At 50.5% G+C, this 20726-nt stretch overlaps 7 protein-coding genes across 7 annotated transcripts; 4 read left to right on the top strand and 3 right to left on the bottom strand.

Annotated features, from left to right (window-relative positions):
- Positions 1 to 439: 439 nt before the first annotated feature.
- Positions 440 to 1875, top strand: ABOM_005874 (UPF0075 domain protein; the record flags this gene model as incomplete). Its single annotated transcript, XM_022533003.1, has 3 exons — positions 440 to 502; positions 578 to 652; positions 709 to 1875. The coding sequence occupies 3 exons, from the start codon at positions 440 to 442 to the stop codon at positions 1873 to 1875; spliced, it is 1305 nt and encodes a 434-aa protein (XP_022388917.1).
- Positions 1876 to 2012: 137 nt separating this feature from the next.
- ABOM_005875 (beta-mannosidase mndA) lies at positions 2013 to 5030 on the bottom strand (the record flags this gene model as incomplete). The annotated part of the gene is made up of 6 exons (XM_022533004.1): positions 2013 to 3590; positions 3644 to 4311; positions 4369 to 4595; positions 4649 to 4729; positions 4788 to 4794; positions 4850 to 5030. The coding sequence occupies 6 exons, from the start codon at positions 5028 to 5030 to the stop codon at positions 2013 to 2015; spliced, it is 2742 nt and encodes a 913-aa protein (XP_022388941.1).
- A 955-nt stretch (positions 5031 to 5985) lies between these two features.
- Positions 5986 to 7598, top strand: ABOM_005876 (thiamine pyrophosphate-dependent dehydrogenase E1 component subunit alpha; the record flags this gene model as incomplete). Its single annotated transcript, XM_022533005.1, has 5 exons — positions 5986 to 6089; positions 6179 to 6366; positions 6420 to 6481; positions 6547 to 6756; positions 6831 to 7598. The coding sequence occupies 5 exons, from the start codon at positions 5986 to 5988 to the stop codon at positions 7596 to 7598; spliced, it is 1332 nt and encodes a 443-aa protein (XP_022388919.1).
- A 469-nt stretch (positions 7599 to 8067) lies between these two features.
- Positions 8068 to 13930, bottom strand: ABOM_005877 (CCR4-NOT core ubiquitin-protein ligase subunit MOT2; the record flags this gene model as incomplete). The annotated part of the gene is made up of 6 exons (XM_022533006.1): positions 8068 to 10304; positions 11207 to 13020; positions 13077 to 13445; positions 13524 to 13639; positions 13746 to 13812; positions 13878 to 13930. The coding sequence occupies 6 exons, from the start codon at positions 13928 to 13930 to the stop codon at positions 8068 to 8070; spliced, it is 4656 nt and encodes a 1551-aa protein (XP_022388918.1).
- A 471-nt stretch (positions 13931 to 14401) lies between these two features.
- ABOM_005878 (complex I 30 kDa subunit family protein) lies at positions 14402 to 15373 on the top strand (the record flags this gene model as incomplete). The annotated part of the gene is made up of 3 exons (XM_022533007.1): positions 14402 to 14555; positions 14620 to 15269; positions 15323 to 15373. The coding sequence occupies 3 exons, from the start codon at positions 14402 to 14404 to the stop codon at positions 15371 to 15373; spliced, it is 855 nt and encodes a 284-aa protein (XP_022388920.1).
- A 541-nt stretch (positions 15374 to 15914) lies between these two features.
- ABOM_005879 (BUD22 family protein) lies at positions 15915 to 17363 on the top strand (the record flags this gene model as incomplete). Its single annotated transcript, XM_022533008.1, has 2 exons — positions 15915 to 16145; positions 16269 to 17363. The coding sequence occupies 2 exons, from the start codon at positions 15915 to 15917 to the stop codon at positions 17361 to 17363; spliced, it is 1326 nt and encodes a 441-aa protein (XP_022388922.1).
- A 268-nt stretch (positions 17364 to 17631) lies between these two features.
- ABOM_005880 (Zn(II)2Cys6 transcription factor) lies at positions 17632 to 20426 on the bottom strand (the record flags this gene model as incomplete). Its single annotated transcript, XM_022533009.1, has 7 exons — positions 17632 to 18649; positions 18705 to 18875; positions 18927 to 19564; positions 19611 to 19696; positions 19782 to 20050; positions 20118 to 20252; positions 20338 to 20426. 7 exons carry the CDS (start codon positions 20424 to 20426, stop codon positions 17632 to 17634), a joined length of 2406 nt encoding a protein of 801 aa, XP_022388886.1.
- Positions 20427 to 20726: the final 300 nt, after the last annotated feature.

The raw sequence follows: 20726 nt of genomic DNA on the forward strand, positions 1-20726 counted from the left end.
TTCGATGACTCTCTAAACCATCAATGAGCAGTATCAGGGCAAGGTAAACCAGTTCAAACGCAGGCCCCCGACAAGCGTATATTGGCAACTGATTCCTTTTTTTAACACCCTTCAATCGATCAAGCGCAAGACCAATCCACACGCAGGAAGCTTGTGATGTGCTTAAGCCTTATACCATAAAACCTCGGAGTTTCATCCCTTGTATCGCCCAGCCGCGCCGACACCCTGCAGCTTTCTCGCAGATCCTACGCAAACATTTACGTGATTGGTCGTATTAAACTAACCATGCAGCATGAGCTGATCATTGACTCCGCACATAGCGGGGAAATTGGGTGAGTGATCATTCTCGTCGCTTGTTTATTCCAAAGCTGTTGTACTTTCAGGGCAATAGCTTGGAACCGCTAATCAAACATCCCAAATACCGATCGAGCGCAACATTATGGGCACTTCAAATCATGCGTTGGACCTGACAGTCCTTGGGCTAAATAGTGGCACGTCCATGGTAAGTACTGCCGAGCACGGAGAAGGAAAGTAGGAACAGGTTTGATATCGTTCATGCTTATACTCCTGCTGATAGGATGGCATTGATTGCGCCTTATGCCATTTCCGTCAGGAAGACCCGGAGTCTCCTATGCATTTTGAGCTTTTGAAGGTAAGTAGCAGAAGCAAACCTCGCCTCTATGGACAAGAGCTCACAGTACGTACTAGTACGGGGAGATTGCGCTCGAGCCTACAGTGAAGAAGCGAGTGATGGATATCATTCTCTATAACAAGACATCTCCGTCGGAATTATCAGAAGTGAATGTTATCTTAGGCGAGACTTTCGCAGACGCTGTCAAGCAGTTCTGCCAGAGTTACAATGTTGATATATCCACCATCGACGTCCTGGGGTCTCACGGCCAGACGATATGGCTTTTATCTATGCCAGAGGAAGGCGAGACCAAAAGTGCCCTTACCATGGCCGAGGGCTCATTTCTCGCTGCTCGCACAGGCATTACCACCGTCACGGACTTTCGAGTCAGCGACCAAGCCGCAGGCCGTCAAGGTGCCCCACTGATTGCATTCTTTGATGCCCTTCTCCTACACCATCCTACTAAGCTTCGCGCGTGTCAGAACATTGGCGGCATTGCCAACGTTTGCTTCATTCCTCCCGATGTCGCAGGCGGAGTGAATCAGTGCTACGATTTCGATACAGGCCCCGGTAACGTTTTTATAGACGCAGTAGTTCGGCACTATACCAACGGCGAACGCGAATATGATAGGGACGGCGAGATGGGTGCGCGTGGAAAGGTCGACCAGGCCCTTGTCGACGAATTTCTGCAACACAAGTACTTCCGCCTCGATCCTCCGAAAACCACTGGACGAGAAGTCTTCCGCGATACGCTAGCTTTCGAAATGATTGAAAAAGCCGAGAGAAAAGGCCTTTCACCGGACGATGTTGTGGCTACCATTACTCGCATCACAGCTCAAGCGATCGTCGACCATTACCAGCGATATGCGCCTAAGCACCTGGAGATCGCCGAGATCTTCATGTGTGGTGGTGGTGCTTACAACCCTAACATAACATCTTATATTCAGCAACATTACCCCGACGCCAAAATCGTGATGCTGGATGAGGCCGGTATCCCAGCCGGCGCTAAGGAGGCTATTACTTTCGCATGGCAGGGTATGGAGGCCATTGTTGGACGTTCTATTCCTGTCCCGACGCGTGTGGAAACACGTCAGGAATATGTCTTGGGCAAAGTGTCTCCTGGGAAGAATTATCGGAAGGTTCTCCGGAAGGGCATGCTTTTTGGAGCTGGACGCGATCATCTACCACCGGTGAAGGAGTTGTTTAACTATGTGGATGGGAAGGTCTTCTACAATAAATGGTGAAGCACACCGACCATGATGGCATCTGCTAAGTCTACATGTTTTGCACGACATATTCGTCACGGTATTCATAAAGGATTGAATGGGTACTGCGCATATTATCTTATCCTGAAATTAGTGGCTACATGCCTAAGTTCGTCCTACTTCTCAAGTGTCTGATTCCACAGACTCTGCACCGTAACCCCCTGCACCCACTTCCCTCCAGTATTGTCCTCTTGAACCGTAAAGCCAATTTCCTTCTTCTGTCCTGGAAGCAACACGAAAGCATTCTCATCAAAATACCCCACCACATCAGCCGGATAGTCGAGCCAGGTGTATAGCGAGATACCCGATTTAGCCTCTACCGTGAAAATCTTCGCTTTGGAATCATACGATAGTTCAAGTCCGGGATCCACCAAGGCGAGGTCCTTGGGGAAAACCGGCGTGAAATGGTTCTGGTGGGTGAATGTCGTTTTCTCGTCCGAGTTGGGGAGATGTCCCTCACCTGACAGAGAGAGAACAAGGACGGCATCTTTGGGATTAGAGAGCGTAAGATTCTTAATATTGGTACTGTATACCTTTGTGGTGTTGAGCGATCCCACATTGAAAGGAACAGAACCCGGTGTGCCTGCGTTGTGGGCGAGAGCCTTGCCCGATAAGTCCAGCCAGGTTAGGTTTACCTTGCCCTTTGTTGATTCCCACAGATCTGACGTCACGTAGAGGTCCAAGTCACCTGTGGTGTAGTTCCAGAACGGGGAGACGATGACGGGCTGGTAAATGTCTCTGGAAACGTAGTGAAGGACCTTCCATCGTCCGCCGTATTCGATGCCGGCCCATGACGGCGCTTGCCAGATATCTTCCAGTTGCCAGTAGAGGGAGCCGAGTTGTCGCTCAGGCATTCCGCTACCACGGCGGTAGAACTGGATTTCAGATTTGTACATGTCGGCTTGGAAGAGTTGGGTCGCGTGACACCAGGCGCTGAAGTTGGCGACGGAGTCCAGCTTGTTAGGAATGGGGTAGTACCGCTGCACTGCGATTGTCATTTCGCCCATGCCTAGAGATGTGTTGTGGAAGTTGTCGGTGAAGGTACCGCCGGCTGGGTAATGATGGTTCCGAAGCATGACAGTGGTACTGTTGAAATGGAGGTCTTCGGGATCAACGGCTTGCTGCCAGGTTTGTAGGCTAGGCATGCTGTGGTATCCGAACTCATTGGCGAAGCGACCCACTGGGTAGACATGGTAGTTAAAGGAGACATTACTGTCATAGTTGTAGAAATCGGTGTCGCCGTAGTAAGATCCAGGAGTGGTATTGTGATACCGTTCCACCATGGGCACGGGAGCAGACAAGTCGACGTCGAGATAGCCTTCCGTTGTGCTGCTAGGGCTATATGTGATGGACCGGGTGTTTTGGTAAACCAAAGGCAGAATAAGACTGATATACAGCTTCTCATATTCCCCAACATACTTCGCATGCTCTTCAGGGGCCTTATTTTCGACCGTTGGAAGCATCAGTGACTCGATCTCGTTTCCACCTGCCCATAATGCCAGCGAAGGATGGTGGTTGACACGACGGACATTGTACACGACTTCAGCGGCGATGTTCTCTAAGAATGCATCGTCGACCGGATACAAAGCATCACTGAATTCGAACTCGCTCCATAAAAGAACGCCTCGCTCATCAGCTAAGTCGTAGATGAAATCGTGGAGATATATGCCAGATGACCAAACACGGAGCATATTCTGGTGTCCAGCAACGACAGCATCGAACAATCGGGCCATTCTCGCTCGGTAACCCGAGGCCAAAAAGCATCTGGCGGGATGATATTGGAGCCTTTGGCGTAAAATTCGTGTCCGTTGACTTCAAAATGCCAGTTGGCACCTGGTGCGATACCTTGGGCAAGCTGGGTATCTGTGATATTGCGTTGATTGAGGAAAATTGTGCGGAAGCCTGTTCTCTTGGTGATATGGGCCACGGTTTGGTTCTGATGGCCAGTAACAGTGACAGTTATGTTGTAGAGATTTTGGTCACCAAGACCCAGTGGCCACCAGAGCTTCGGAGTCACTCCTCCAAGTACTGTCACACCAGTAACGGAATTTCCAGACACGGTCACATTGCCTATCCGCTTTGACGTGAGTATCTCACCAGACTTGGTGTCTTTGAATTCAATAGACATGGACGGATTGGGCGGAAGAGAGCCCACAAAGTCAATGCTGGCATTAACGACCCATGGCTGACTTTGGTCAGGGGGAAGATGGTTGATCTGCCCTTTTCGATAGATGTCGATGTCTGTATTTAAGACATGAATATTTTGCGCCTTCGGTAGTTGCACGATATAAGCAGGCTTCCAAGGTCCTGCGGGTGCAAAGGCAGGACCCCAGTCCCAGCCGAAATCCGACTGTTCCTTGCGCATGAACCATCGGTTCGGATATTCATAAGTCTGCTGTATTCCGTCGGGCCATACTGGAGAAGCAAGTTAGTACTGTGCAAAAGGCAGGGATATGTTTTTGGTGCTCGAACCTGGTGAGTTAGGATCCTCGGCAATTGCATTCACGATGTTTGGCGCACTACCAAAGTTGATCTTCAAGACGGGATCTTCGTTGCAGCCCTTCAGAATCTGAGAGACATCGAAAGAATATTGGCGGTATTGGTTATTCGTTGAAGCGACGTGTTTCCCACAGAACTCAACTGTTGCAAAAGTGTCCAGTCCATCAAAAACGAGCCAGGTAGACTCGACATCCTTTAGTCTAGTGAAAATTAGATTGACAAAACAGCCCAAATAAACACTACAGTTACTCACAAGTTCTTAATCCCCTCACTGGTGTAAGTCCAATTAGACTCCGGGATCCATCGAAGATTGAAATCATTGAGTCCATGATACCTGATGTGGTCCAGTCAATCCGGTGAAATCATGCTTACGAAGCTTCACCGTCACTTACGGGTCATCTATGATGCATGTTAGAGGTATGTATGATATTTCAAAGGAAGGATAGTAACTCACCAATTACACCGGCTTTCAACAGGTCCAAATGGGCGTGGGATGGAAGACTTCCGGGCACGGTATGATTCAAGGCTTCGCTACTGAGAGTCCACTTTTCATTACTCAGATCCCGGGCATGCTGGCCCAGTGCACTAGGTATGCTGGATGCCACCAGGGCCGCGGCCTTCGCTGTGAACCGCATTGCGAGACTGCGGGGTTGCTACTAGGTTGGCCTTAGATCCTAGTCAGGAAGGATGACCGCTTGAGGGGAAACGGGCCCGTCTTTATACTTCGCTAAGCAATACTTGTGTCACTAGACTGCTACCAGTCATGCAGGACTCCGATATCTCCTCCCTCGATTCGGATCACGGCATAGAGTAGACGGAAGCAAAACCGTGTTGAAAAAGGGAAAGTACCATGAGTGGGGGTTGGGGACAGAATGCTTGTATCCACAGTAGCACGATCGCTGCATGAAGTTCTTCCAATGAGATGCGAATAGGAAGGCTGCGGAGTCCTTACCTGCGGCGGGGAAATTGATCGGCGGTCGAGGTTCCTTGGAGGTTGCCGTCCGGAGGTAAACGTCTCCTGTCTTCCCGGTCGGCTTGCATTTCTAAAGAGATCCCAACAAATTTCTTGTTACCGGTGAGGTGATCGGGTGAGGAAATTGGATGGTATAGAACCCCGAAGCCGTCCGGAAACGGGCCAGCCCGTTGCAGTAGATATCCGAAGTGGAGTCGAATATATATATATATTGGAGTCGAGACCAATCGTACAGATTGAATTGGGTGACACTAACTCATAATTGTCGTCGGGCTGGATATCCGTCCCCTTCTCAGAAGTGAAACCCATAATCCTCTCAGAACCAGAACCTGGCATTACAACATGCAAGAATTGAAAGAGAATGAGTGTCATCCGGAGTAAACATCTATGAGGTCATGTGACCTTATACAGGGCAAACAGAACAAAATGAACAAACAAGATCAACTCAAAGAAACCGATCGGTTAAGCACGGTTCGGCATGACGTCCTGAGCCGAAGCCAACCGCTTCCTCCGCATTCCCCAGAAACATGCCTTAAGATCAATGACCCCAGGAAATACCCCATATCCTTCTTCAACTGAGGTTCTCTCGACGATTGTCTTCTCAGACCATTCTCACAATGTCGGCATATCTTCTGAGGCGCATATCTCGCAATCCCAGGGTTTTGTCCAGGATTCCTCAACGATGGAGTAGTTCTATCTCCCAGCGGCCAGGCTCGGACCGGTATGTGAAGCTGATAAACATATCCCCTCTCTGTAAACACAGGGTATTGTGCGAAAGGGTAACCGGCGCTGATGGATAGATACTTCTAGTGTCCGATTTCCTGGTGCCGTGAACAGTAAATTCACCACCGACATGGCGTTCATCAATCCCTCCGAAATGACCCATATCCCTACATACCGTGTCATGGATTCCGACGGTGTATTGCTGGACAAGAACCGGAAGCCCGCCGGAGTATCAAACGAAGAAATATTAACATGGTACAAGAATATGTTGACTGGTGGGTTCCCTTAGTCGATTCCTCATCATGAATTGTTATTGATACCTTTTTAGTGAGTGTGATGGACGTGATTATGTTCGAGGCTCAAAGACAGGGCCGTCTGAGCTTCTACATGGTATGTAACCCCAAATCCTGATCCAATCGACGAGACAACATTGAATTAACGTTTTCTTTACAAAGGTGTCTGCTGGAGAAGAAGGTATCAGTGTCGGATCGGCCGCCGCTTTAACCCCCGACGACGTGGTATTCGCGCAGTATCGCGAAACAGGCGTCTTCCAGCAACGTGGTTTCACTTTGAAGGATTTCATGAGCCAGCTCTTTGCAAACTGCCATGACAACGGCAGAGGACGTAACATGCCGGTGCATTATGGCTCCAACTACCCTCGCATGGTGAGTATAGCACCCCGATACACCCTAATCTGCCACATGGTACACAGTCACGAATACATATTAACCTCTCCCAGCACACCATCTCCTCACCCCTTGCAACCCAGATCCCCCAAGCATCTGGCGCAGCCTATGCCCTCAAACTAGAATCTCTCCAGAACCCCGACACCCCACCACGCATCGTGACTTGCTACTTCGGCGAAGGCGCCGCCAGTGAAGGCGACTTCCATGCCGGCCTCAACATCGCCGCAACACGGTCATGTCCCGTGGTCTTCATTTGCCGTAATAACGGATATGCCATCTCCACGCCCACACTGGAACAATACCGGGGTGACGGAATCGCCAGCCGAGGAGTAGGATACGGCATTGACACGATCCGGGTCGATGGAAATGATATCTTCGCCGTTTATGAAGCCATGCGCGAAGCACGACGCATTGCGCTCTCCGATGGCGGGAAGCCTGTGCTTATTGAAGCAATGAGCTATCGTGTCTCGCACCACAGTACTAGTGATGATAGCTTCGCGTACCGTGCCCGGGTAGAGGTGGAAGACTGGAAGCGGCGCGATAACCCCATTATCCGATTGCGGAAGTGGCTTGAGAACGAAGGTTTGTGGGATGAAGATACGGAGCGGACTACGCGCGAGCAGCTTCGGAAGGAGGTGCTAAAGGAGTTTGGAGAAGCCGAGCGTGAGAAGAAGCCGCCTCTTCGGGAGGCCTTTGAAGGTGTGTATGAGGAGTTGACGGAAGAAGCGCAGGAGCAGATGAAGGAGTTGAAGCGGATCCTTGAGACTTATCCTGAAGAATACGACCTTCGGCAGTTTAAGGATGGTATCAATGGGTTATAGATTGTCGGCGATCTGTTTGTGAGTACATAGATCAAGATATCCCGTATAGCATGAATTCAATCATGGAAAAGCCTTCTGTTGCCTTGATTCGAGTCTTATTTCGTATTGCCAACCTTGGCTGAAGGTGTGACTGGGGTAAGCCTGCAGGCTATGAGCGAAGAGAAGCATTAGGTTGCAGTGTGTGATACACAAACGAATGTATGTCCATTGGTAATTGCAGAGCTGCAGAGCCGCAGAGCCGAACTCTGAAACACCCTATGTAACTTCCCCCGTTTCTTTGATAACCGGATACAAAACAATGTCTTTTCAATGGATGCGCTTTTTGAACCCGCCAACTCCAAGCATGTAAAAACAGCGCTCATGAGTTTGTACAGTAAATAATACATAGTTTACAATTCCACAGGGGGATCCCCCATATCTTTATTTTACAGATCCAAGCAGAGCCCTGCCCACGTTCTCTTGAGGCAGCTCATCCCTCAACAGAGGTGGCCAAAGCCTGCTGTGCGAGCTTCTTGTTCCGCTTGACCAAAGCATTGAGTTTTTTGTCAATAGAGTCAAGGTCTTTGCGCGATGATTCCAGCTCCTTCTGCGACTTGGCAGCAAACGTACGAAGCTCCTCATCCGTCATTCCAACCACATCATCCAGATCTGGCATATTGCCCATGACGACACCGGCAGCTCCCAGCATATGCTTGGCGGTGGCTGCCGCAAAGGACCGAACAGAAGTGGCAGTGGCGTTCACCAATTCAGCGGTATTGGCAATAGCCCAATTGTGACTGCGTGTGCTGTCCGCTTCCATGGCCGAGAGAACGTTCGGTGGTGTAGGAGTATCGGAAGTAACTGCGCAGTCAGGTATAGTCATATCGCCAGAGTGCGATACAGACGAAATCCCAGTCGACGTTTCACCCACCCAGCAGATATTAAAGTTTTCGGGTGTAGCAAAGAGGGCATCAAGCCCACCACCACGGTTTGTCACGTCAGGTTCCGTGATCGACGTCGGCGGATACTCAGGGAAGGGATCAATGGAAGCACTGATGCGTTTCTCAAGCTCAAGATAACGTTCTTCTTCCTCTGGGCCCAAATGACGAAGAACACAACCGCGAGGAGTGATTAAGCAGCGATACTTAGTCAAATTGGAGTCAGAGTTGATCCGCACTGGTTCTCCACGCAGTAATGCTTTGCGGTGTTCCTCGGTCAACTCGACAGGCTGCTTCAGGATTTCATAATCATCTGCAGTGCACTTCATGTCCACACGTTGGGCCAAATTAGGTGGGTTGAACAAAGGATGGGCATTGAGATCCAGATTTCCCGCCTTGTGGAGCTGAGCGAGCAGTATTGGCAGCACAGAAGTTCGCTCCGAGAACAATTCTTTGATTGGAATACCAGCAGCTTCTGAATCCTTGATCAACTGCTCAATGGTGTTGTTAGAACGCCACGCTTCTGCTGCAGTCTTCTGTGCAGGGGCCTCCTTCTCTTCGACGGCGCCTGGCTTAGTATCCTTTGCAGGTTTGTCCTTCGACTTGTTCTTCTTCGCTTCAGCCCGCTGATCAGCCTTGTCAGTAACTTCTTTTCCACTAGTATTGGGCTTCGCAGCTTCGTTGGTTTTGTCCGGCGTTGCGGTAGTTGACTCAGGATTGCTTGTCGGGGTCTTCTTGGTTTTACGTTTCCTTCCAAGAATAGGCGCCTGCACTGGCTCCTCAACAATAGCAGACACCGCCCCATGCTTCTTGGCTTCTATCTCCTTGGCCTTCTGTCTGCGTTCTTTCTTGGCTTGGCTCTTAGTCACGGCGCGTACAGGTGCAGAGCCAATCCTAGATGACGCAGGAGGAGAGTTTGCGCGAGAAACGGACGCAGAAGTATAGATATCGGCTTCCGATCCAAAGTCACCAGGAGTATCAGGCCTGCTTATGGAAGATACGCTGGGTCTTCTCGATCGTCCCTTAGCCGCGGCAAGCTGGGATGATATGGATTGGGTGGCCGAAGCAGGAGGGGGAGTCTCAGTTTTCGGAGTATCAACAACACGAAGAACTCTGGGTTGACGTGGAACTGAGGAGTCAGAGATACGTGAAACGCCAGTCAATGGTGTATTTGGGCGAGAGCCGATGGCACTCTGGGCCAGTTGTTCGCCTTTCAAGGGAGTGCTATCTTGGGCTTGAGTCATATTGAGTGGGATATCCAGCTTCATCGGCTTCCCCTTTGCCGTCGTGGATGCTGACTTCTCTTCAGTGATACTCCCTGACTTCTTGCTTGACTTATCATCAGAGGCAACTGTCAGGTCATCCTTGGGTTGGGAGCGAGCTTTATTAGCTGATTTTGGCACTGGCGACCCCAAGGATATCTCAGAAGCATTCTTAGCTCGATTTGAGATGGCTACATGGTCCTGGGTACTTTTAATGTCCGGCGACTGCAGACCAGAGGTAGTCTCCTGAAAGCTCTGAGAAGGTGTCCCAAGCCTATTGAAAGGAACATTCAGACCGGGCGGGAGAGAGACTGCGGAGACCGGGCTAGAGGGATTTAATGGGCTCTGAAATAATGCAGACGCAGGATGGGCATGAGGTAGGGGAAGACCTGGCGGCAATGTTGGAGTACCGGCGCGTGCGGAGCTCTGAGGTTCAGTAGAAAATTGTGATCGGCCTAAGAATCCAAAGCTGTCCACCGGACGCTTGTCTTTTGTGGGGGCACCGAGAGGAGGAAATTCTTCATCAACTAGTTCACATATGTTAGCATAAGTTTGCAAACATGTGTGAATGGCAGGAGGTCTGGTGGGACGAGTGTATAGGCAGAGGAGCGAGAGAAAAGCAGAGATATCAACAGACGCAAAGAAGACACTAAAGCAAATCGGACACTAAGAAGGAACAGGCGGGCAGCAGGCTCTCCACAACAACACAAGAATAAGACAAGCGATACGGACGGGCAGGCACTTAATTACAAAAATGGCCCGGCCACATTGACCAGGCAAATACAAATGATAAGGATCTCTATATGAACAATAATTGTGAGAGATTGGTTTCAAATAGAGGACCCTGCTTCGTTATAACAAAGCCAGGGCAGGGAGGTTAACGTACATAAAGTCATGACCAGACGGAATCGGCCACCAAGACGCTGATATATCAACCCAGCTTGGATGCAAAAAAAACAGACATACGATGTCCAGCCAACCAATATGGGCCCAGAAGACACGAAGTGTCTATCAAATGCGCCGAGGCCTCGCATCCATGGGAATATTGGAGGACAGGAACGATAATGAACGGAAAACAAAAAACAAAGGTTGAATAAACATAACGCCAATGGTACGCCTAGCCCGAGAATCTTGTTCTTTTCAGAGCCGATTGCTTAATGCTTCGTTGCAGAGTGGAAATATGTCGCAAAGTTTGAACATCGAATCAAATATGAGAATTGAACAAAACGCATATCCTGCCCCCCATCTAGAGAAACATGATATCATGTCGTGAAGTTAAGGAGAAACACAATTCGCATAAAGGGGATAGAAAAGGGTAGTCATCATAATAACAGGGAGAGAAATGAGAACAGAGAATATTATCAGAAGGCGAACAACCATCACCAGCGGTTGAAGCCGCCTCCGTACATCATAGTGTGATTGTACCCACCTTGACCCTGACTCCCATAAAGCGCTTGCCCAGCAGCAGCATTCGCACCCACCTGGTGCATCCTCGCCTGCAGGATACTCGGGTCCGCAAGATCTACTACACCGCCTCCACCGGAGGAAGTGTTAGCGTGTCTGTGCTTCTTCCCCTTCTTCTTCTGCTTCTGTGGCCCAGACTCAGAGAAGTTCCCAGTCTGAGAGCCATAGAAAGAGCTGAGAAGGCCATTGGCAGGAGTCAGGGGAGGGGGAGTTTGGTGCTGTTGGAGGAAAGGAAACATGAACTCACGCTTAGCGGCATCCGGTGCCTGTAAACCACTAGCATTTGTGCCACTACGGCTCCGCAGAAGCTCGCGCATCAAATCGGGGTTGGCCTCCTGCTTCCCAATACTGCCAGCCAAACCCAGATTCGAATTTGTTGTAAAACCGTGACCTTGAGCGAACATTCCTCCTCCGCTAATTGGGGGCGTGCCGGCCGTCTTCAAGCCTGGAGGTGGGCCCTGAACGCCGCTGGTGTAGAAGCTGCTAGTAAGTCCATGTTGAGGACTGGGTGCAGCAAGTGGGTTTGGGGTCCCGGATTGCATCAAGGAAGTCTGCTGGCTTAGCATCCGTGCGTTGGGGAGGTTCTTCGATCCGGCATCGTTATTGAAGGAAAAGCGAGAGTTTTGGCGGTTCTGCGCCTGCAAAGCGTTGAGCTGTGCCATCTGGGTCTGCAAAAGGCCTTGGCGAACAGCAGCCTGATCCAAAGCGGCAGAGCCAAGTCCACTCTGCAATGGGTCCACAATGCCGGCCTGTTGGTTGCTAGCAGATTTGAGTAGCATCAGTTGCTGCTGTTGGAGAGGTGTCAAACTCCGGCCAGCCAGATTCAGTCCGTGGAACTGATGACTCGATGCAGAAACTGGGGAGCCGACCACCGAGTTCGTTGTAGTACCCTGCTGGGAAGGCGGCTGGATAGCACCATGTGATTCCCGCGAACCACGACCTCTCGCAGGGTGGGCATCATCCGGCTCGCCACCAAGCTGAAGGCTGCCGCTCTCCCTGGTTTCTTCTTCAACAGCTGCCGATTGAAGCAGCTCTTGCTCTCGCTTTGCACGCTCTTGCTCTGCTTTCTCCCGCATAGCCCGACGCTTTACGCCACCATAAGGATCAATGAATGAAGGGTGGTTCTCGATGAGAGCAACTTCATCTGCCGGCAGACCAGCCGCCGAAAAGACAAACTTGAAATCAGGAGAATTAACTGCCTTGATCAAATTCTCAAATAGAGGAACCTCCGGGTCAGCAACGGGCGGTTGAGGTTCAGAGGGAGAGCTAGGGGTGGTTGAAGACTGTGTCTCCGGCAGCGGGGTTTGGCGGCGTTCTTGAACAGGGGCGGGTTGCTTCTCGACACGCTTTGGTTCCTCTGCACTGGTCGCAACAGTAGCACTCGCGGGTCGTGGACTCTGAGATGCTTGACTAGCTGTAAGACTTGCCCGCCTTGTCCGGTTGATCACCGAGTCCTTATTCGCCCAACTTGCAGAGGAAGGAAGGGCGGACCCATCAGGAGGGCGGCTGCTGGCACCATCGTCTTTACTGGGCTGACGGCGCATCGGTTGCGATAGCGGCATTGCGGAAGAGCGGGCGACGTGAGGGGGTATCGTATGACTGGGTCCACTAGGCGCACCATTCGGACGTTGACTCGAAAGGGTGTTCATAGAAGAGAGGTCCTGCCGACTATAGCTTTCGCTATCCTCACCCGTCTCGTGTAGGAAGGTGCAATTTCTATTATGGCACTGCTCGTTGCGCAAGAAGGAGGAGCAATACTTCGTTGTACCGTATTGAGCCCTAGTCAAGTTAATAATCTAGTTGTGTTGCAAGCACGTAGTGAAGAAGCGGCGTACCTTAAGACACGATCGCCGTTTACAGATCCATCCACTGAAGAGATACAAGTTGCGGCATCCGACTTCCTCGAGTAGGTAACGTAGACGCCGATGCCTTGGTTGGGGTTGCCACCGGGCTTTGCTTTGCTGACGACGATCTTTTCGATCTCTCCATATTGGCCGAAATAATCCCGTCCGCGAAGCGTCTGGAGGAGCTGGCTTTCGTCGCGTATGGTGGGGTTGAGGCCAATGACATAGACCAGATTCTTCTGAACGACTCTCACACCAGCCAAGTTCTTCCGGCTCGAAGCTTCGATCTCGCGCTTTTCTGCCTCCTTCTTCTTCGCAGCGGCAGCCTTTCGATGCTTTAATGCCAAGTCCGCTTTAAATCTAGTTTGCGGGATCCGCAGTTAGCGCCAAGAACCGCCGAAAAAGCAACGTCTCAAATCGCAAGGGACTTGGACTTACTCGTCTGCATCAGGAACCTTATACTGTATAGTGCTCTCATCGTAAACCCGTCTGCAGTTGGGGCAGCGGCCTTCTTCACTGTGGGTTTTGATGTTGTTGTAACAGAATTGGCAAATCTGGTCATTTTCATGTCAGTGCCTTGCTAAGTCGCATACGGGGGGTCGCGAATGTCGTTTGCTGACAACCGTAGTCAGAATGACGATAGAGCGAGGGGTAACGTACCTGATATCCACAAGGACACGGCTTAAAGTTCTTGTCGGACAGGTCGAATTCCTCAATGCACAGGGGGCTACAGAAGATCGTCATTGTCAGCCCAACCATATTCATATTCCAGCCCAACAACGCAGCACGTACCAGAACTCGTCGTCGTCATCAATGACGGAGTCGATCTGTTGGCGATTTGACATGGCTGCCGAATGTGTGTGTGTGTGTGGAAAGGTACAATCTAGAAAGACGATAGTCGGATTAAAAGACCAGTACACATCAACCAACCCGGGGCGGAAGGAGGAAGAATAGAAAAGAAAAACGTATTAAGGTAGAGTGAGAAACCCTCGCGGCAAGAGAAGAAGAAAAGAGGAGGAAGGATTGAGGGAATCTAAAGAGAGATCGACAACGTGGGGAGAGTAACAGAAGCGGACCAGAACAGGGAGAAGAGGAGAGACTTGGAGGCGAAAGAGAAAGAGAAGTGAAGCTTTGGTTGGGTTTGCACCCGTTTGCTTCGTTTGCAGCCCGCCGGAAAGAATGCGTGGCTTATGTCAGCGGACACGTGATGCCTCACGTCCAACTTCGAGGAAAAGCTCCCTGGGAGTGGATGACGAGCATCTCCGCTGTCTCCCCTCCACCTCCCCGTTGCCTCTCACCCGCAATTGCCATCCACAATGGCCTCTGCTCGCTCCCTGATGCGGTTGGGCACCGGCCGCTCGCTGGCTTCGGCCGCGCGGTCGTCCCGCATGTGCCGTCCTTTCTCGACGACCCCTCTGCTGAAGGAGTCGATCCCCGAGCCTCCCAACATGCGCCAGGCTCAGCGTCCTCGTACGTGTGGCTTCGGACGATAGCCTTACGTTGGCACCAATTGCAATTGACTGACTCTCTACAGCTGAGGGCGCCCTTCGCGCTCCCGTCGTCAACCCTGCCGACAAGTACCAGGACAAGGCCGATGCTCTGCACCAGTACGGCCAGTACATCATGTCCTGTCTGCCCAAATACGTCCAGCAGTTCACCGTATGGAAGGACGAACTGGTCGTTTACGTCCCCCCCTCCGGTGTTATCCCATTGATGAGCTTCCTCAAGTACCACACCGCCGCCGAATTCACCCAGATCTCTGATATCACGGCCGTCGACTTCCCCACGAAGGACCAGCGTTTTGAGGTCGTTTACAACATGCTGAGCGTTCGTCACAACTCCCGTATCCGTGTGAAGACCTACGCCGATGAGGCCACCCCGGTTCCCAGTGTCACTGGTCTGTTCGAGGGAGCTCTCTGGTACGAGCGTGAAGTGTACGATATGTTCGGTGTCTTCTTCACCGGCCACCCCGATCTGCGCCGTATCATGACCGACTACGGTTTCGACGGCCATCCTCTGCGCAAGGATTTCCCCTTGACCGGATACACCGAACTCCGATGGGACGAAGAAAAGAAGCGCATTGTCATTGAGCCTCTTGAGCTTACGCAGGCATTCCGGAACTTCGAGGGTGGCACTGCCGCCTGGGAGCCTGTTGGACCGGGCGAGGACAGAACCCCCGCGTCGGTATGTTGGCTAAAACTCGCAATTGACATACATTTGCTAACTAAATGGACTAGTTCAAGCTTCCTACCCCGAAGCCCGAGGAGAAGCCGGAGGAAAAGAAATAGAGCAGTGTATTCGTATTTCCTTTCCTGTTTGTATGTACATACGTCTACGAGTGAATTCAGTGCAATTGTTTGGCCACAATCCTCTCAAGTAAAAGAGAAAAGAGACAGCAAGAAGTTATCATTCACCATTGAAAGCCCGAATATAAAATCCACTGCAATTAACCCTTACAAAACGAAAATAGTTTAATGAATAGCTCCAGGTGCCTCGTCCAATCATTACATCCCGATTTATAAGATATAAATAAAGGCAGATAAGGCCACTAGTGAGAAAATCCTGGTTAAAAAAATACTAGAGGAAAGCAACGGCACAAGCAAAATCCACTTCTTGGCACGGGCATAAATCCGCATCATAAAAAAAGAAAAAAAGAATATTCTAAGACCCCCCCATCAACCACCACCACTCAAACCGAAACAACCACAACACCAACCAACAGTATCCCAACTCCTTATCCCCTTATCCGCAAATATCCCGATACCTCGCAAAACTAAGCAGAGAAAAAAAAGAAGAAAAGAAACAAAAAAGCAATACCAAACAAGCAAAATGCCCAAACGCAAACTCTCCGACGTGGACTCCGGTCCCAAGCGCACATACAACGTGCAAACCATGCGCCTGACGCAAAAGTTTGAGCAGGGCGTCGTCCTCCTATCGCGAGCGCTGAAGGTCGCCAAGGGCTTTGAGAGGCAGAAATTATCGAGGAGAGAGAAAACCGCCAAGTCGCAGGGTAGCTCCGAGGCGTTGCAGAAAATCGCTGAGGAGATTGATTTTATCAAGGTTTGTATTGTCTAGTTCTACTTTTCTTTTCTTTTCTATCTATTTCTTTTATATCTTGGGTGTGATGCGCGGTATACTGCTCAGTTGGGGTTGATCGCATGCTAACTGCAACTGGTGTGGTAGAGTCTTGATCCAACCGCTACGGCGCAAAAGTATCTTTTCAAACAGCTGTTCAAGACGAAACGGATTTCCGAGGCGCCTGCTTTTATCCAGTTTAAAGAGTCGAAGAATATCTCTGCGGAGGGGCCGCGGAGTACGGCTGAGGCGAATGTTACTGCGCGATTATATAAGTCCAATCCGGTGAAGAATGCGTTTCCGAATATCATGACCGATATTAAGAAGCTACTAGGGGTGGAGGACGTGGCTGGCGGCAAGAAGGAGAAGGGCAAGGAGGCTGGGTCAAAAGAAAGTGCGCCGAAGACGAAGACGGAACAGCGGGCTGTATCCGTATCGGATAGCGAGCCGGAGGATCCTAGAATAGCTGCGGCAGTTGCGAAATTCGATGAGGAAAGTGAGGAAGATGAGGAAGTTGAGGCAGCAGATGAAGTCATGAGCGATGCAGAGAGTATGGACTTTGCGCAATTCGACTCGAGGCTTGCGCCGGGTTCGGAGGATGAGGATGAGGAAGGTGCAGATGGTGCAGCGACTGATGATGGCTCCGACGGAGGCGTCAATCTAAAAGCACCGTCTGACATGTCTATCTCCCGGTCTCCATCACCGGACTCGCCGCCGGCTAAGAAGGCCAAGAGCAGCAAGGCATCAAGTGCCCCGGCTACCAACACAACCTTCCTGCCTTCCCTAACCATGGGTGGATACTTTTCCGGGTCGGAGTCTGAACCAGAAGACATCGAGGGACAACAACCACGCCGGAAGAATCGAATGGGTCAGCAGGCGCGTCGTGCCCTGTGGGAAAAGAAGTACGGCAGTGGAGCAAACCACGTAAAGCAGCAACAGAACCAGCAAAAGAGGAGTCGGGATAATGGCTGGGATATGCGCCGGGGTGCAATGGATGGCTCGGAAGGCCCGAGAGGAAGGCGAGGCCAGGGACGAGGTGGGCGGCCTCAGTATGGTGGAGACCGTCCTCAGCGTGGTCCTCCCGTACAGAGGAAAAAGCCCGAGGATGACAAGCCCCTGCATCCTTCCTGGGAGGCAGCCAAGCGGGCTAAGGAGCAAAAGGCTACGGCTGCATTCCAGGGTAAGAAGGTCACTTTTGATTAAACATATACCCGCCTAGATGCCTTGCGTGTCTAGTTTCAATACATTTCAAGCGTTTGATGATTGTGCTTCAATGAACAAAGCATTCGCCATATACTATCTAGGTATCTTGTATGAACTGTAGAGCGCCGACTACTATCAACTGAAAATATTCAACGATTGCATCGCATGTAAAATGACATCGCCACGCTTAATAAGACGAATAACACAACTGAGTACTCATCGTGAAAAAAATATATAATATGTACCCAGGGCAATAAGTTAAATTTAATCAATCAGTGGTAAATTGCATCCACTTGGTATCCGGGTTGTTGATGTCGCTAGAGAGGTTTTGCTGTGCATCAGGTTCAAAGCAGGGGATAGCGGTAAATTCGTCCAGTTCTTGCGGGAAGTTGGACACAAAATGATCGAAACCAAAACGAGGCATTGGGGGTAACGAAGCTGCATGAGAGGCGGAATAGTCCGATAATGTGGTAATTTCTGTATGTGCGACGTCGCCTTCCATGGGGTCGTTGCCACCGGAAGTGCCGGTCATTGGAGTAACAGGGACAGGTGGAATGCTGCTCCTTCCAGCCGGATATTGCTCTTGGAAAGGAACAAGCTCGGGGGACATTGGCCCGGTTTTCCAGAGCATCTCCCAATTCTTGAAGCGATCATATGCTGATTCCATGGAGCCGGTATTGTCCGGTGCCTGTCTTTCGCTCCAATCTTCGAGACGGCTAATGGCTCTCTCGAGAGTCTCAATCACACTAACAGCAGAGCGTGCAGATCCCACGCCCATTGACATGATCTTGATTAAGACCATGCCTTTTTCAAGTGCTTCGCGTAGCCGCTCGGTTCGCTTCGTCAAACTCTGTGCGAGGATAACAAGAAGAGCAGCACGGCAAGAGCTGAATTCGGTGAACGATGCCCGAGCAAGACCGGACTCATCTCGGAGTAGCTGGCAGAGATTAATGATTTCGAGGGCAGCTTCTACACAATCGGTGATGAGTGTCGACCTGTTCTTTGAAACGCCCGATGGTGTTTTGAACGGTTGGGCTTGAGGCGTGGTTGCATTGAGGATCTTCATGTTGCTGAATAGGAATGGGCGCCCAAGGAAAATGCGAGTCAGGCAGTAATCCAGTTTCAAGTGAACATTAGAGCGGAATAGTGGTCCTGAGGGGTTCAAATCTCGACAGTTGGTCTCTTCTGGCAGTGTAGCCCACCAATCAACGAGGTTCTTCCGTAAATTGAGTAGTCGTTCAAGGCAATCCTGCTGTTGGCCCCTGCGAGATTTTCGCAAGGCAGATCTTTTTTATGGCGTCAGCGAAGGTCTAAAGTAGAAAAGAGGAAGTCAATACGCACATCTCATTGGCAACTTCTCCAAGTTTAAGAGTTAGGGTGATCAAAGTCACCATGTTAGTATGATTTGAGACCTGCCCTGTTAGGTTCAGGCCCGGAAAATCAACCGGCATAGCGGCATCCACATCTGAATCTGACAAAGATACGGGTCGGCCGTGAAGAATACTGACACGTCTAGAACAGAGTAAGCATAGAGCTCAGAGTACAAGGCAGGGGATTGCTCACTTCTCAATGGTGTAAGCTGTCCAGAAAACCCGATTGCGGACTTCGATCATCCGAGGCGAGAGCCCTTCACCCTGGTACCTCCGGTGCATGCCATTCTGGATAGCCATTTTAAGGGCTAGGCCGAAGTAAGTATAACAAAGGCCCGAGGTGTCGAGGGGTAACAAATAAGTTCCGATCAATAAGCAAGCTTGTACGCTCCGGATGGAGACTGTTGCAAGGATATCAGGAACCAGTTTCGAAGCGAACTGATAAAAAGTCAGGCCAACTTCATCTTCCGAAAAGTGATGGTCTTCCATCGACGATAGGTCAACCGGCGGCCGATTGACGGGAATGGCCGATTCCATATGAGCAAACTGTGTCCCAACGGCTAGGACCATAAGTATCGAGCATACGGAGCCAGCATCATTGGATGAGAGGCTCGATGGGTTAGTATAACAAATGTTCAGTTTCTCTCGTATCCAATCTTCTTCCACATAGAAGTTATTGGTCTGCGCGTATTTGAAGAATATTTGAACGAGAAAGTCGGCTACGAAACGTGGTGGTAGGCACGTCACCGATGCCGATACTAAGGAGGAACCCGATTGGAGCTGCGTCGCACGCCATCGCTCTTCAAATGGGTCTGTTTCGGTAGACGCCTTCTAGGATTAGCAGGCAGTATGGCCAGCGAAAGAGCGGTGGCTTTACCTCTGGTGCTGCTGTCTTCATCCATTCATCGATCTTCTGTCGGATTTTCAAGGACAAGTTCAGATAGGAAAACTCTCCGGAATATTCTGCAGTCGCTCGAATTAGAAGATGAACTAGTACACGAAGCTGTGTCTAACAACCAAGAATGCAAGTTCGGGCGATGGCACGCACGTGTTGTATTATCCGGTAAAGCCTTCACCATATAATCCTCATCGTCGATGGCCAAGTCCTCAAAATCCTCCTCGTCAAGGCGAACCGAAGGGCTTGCATCTGTGAAAGAATGGCGATGTCTATGTTTCAGCTCCTCGGCCGTTTTACGGAGGGACTGAATATCAAAAGAGATGTTCGGAACATAATGCTGAAGGATCCGTTCCATGTACCGAATTCGTTCCGTATCCACCAGATTCTGTCGACTGAGACCGGCATTCCGTTCCAGGAGACTATATAGACGATGTAATATAAGTATTTCGAAGCTAAGACGCCAAGAAAAAGGTGTAGGGGTCGTACGAGATCGACGAAGACCGAGCGACCTTCTCCGCATGGTCGGGGTGTGTGAATACGCATTGGCGGCGATAACGCAAACATCTGCGACAAGGTACTCCTCCTTCACATTTTTCCTTCACCCGGCGACATCCATCGCAGCTGGAAATCAGGATTGACAGGTTAGTATATCTAGGTATTCCCCGACAATTACTGGAATTAGAAGCCACGTGCGACAGCTACTTACGCTCGAACGGCTCGTTTGCGATTTTCTTCGGAGACGCGGGGTCGTTTCTGCTGACCGAGTCCAGCTGGTGTCGGTAGACCACTGTCCATGGTAAAATGTAGGGCAAGAGGTCAAGGGGGCCAGAATAAACGAGGGAGCATGGTAAGGATATACCAATAATAATAAGAGAGAGTCGGGGGGAGGGAAGCTTAGGGTGCAGTGGCTGCCGGCACTATAGTCACTGGGGGGGGAAAGAAGGAGAAAAAGTACCCAAGCGTACGGTTAGTTTACTGACATAATTTTCCCTGATTGGGAGTTAGATTGAAATTTCCACTCTGATAAGCACGCGGGTACAATTACCCAGTCATTACAGCGCCCCGCATGAGAAGATAACCGAATCTGGGGACTGG

Source organism: Aspergillus bombycis, assembly GCF_001792695.1.
Source record: "Aspergillus bombycis strain NRRL26010 chromosome Unknown contig00045, whole genome shotgun sequence".
Classification (NCBI taxonomy): domain Eukaryota; kingdom Fungi; phylum Ascomycota; class Eurotiomycetes; order Eurotiales; family Aspergillaceae; genus Aspergillus; species Aspergillus bombycis.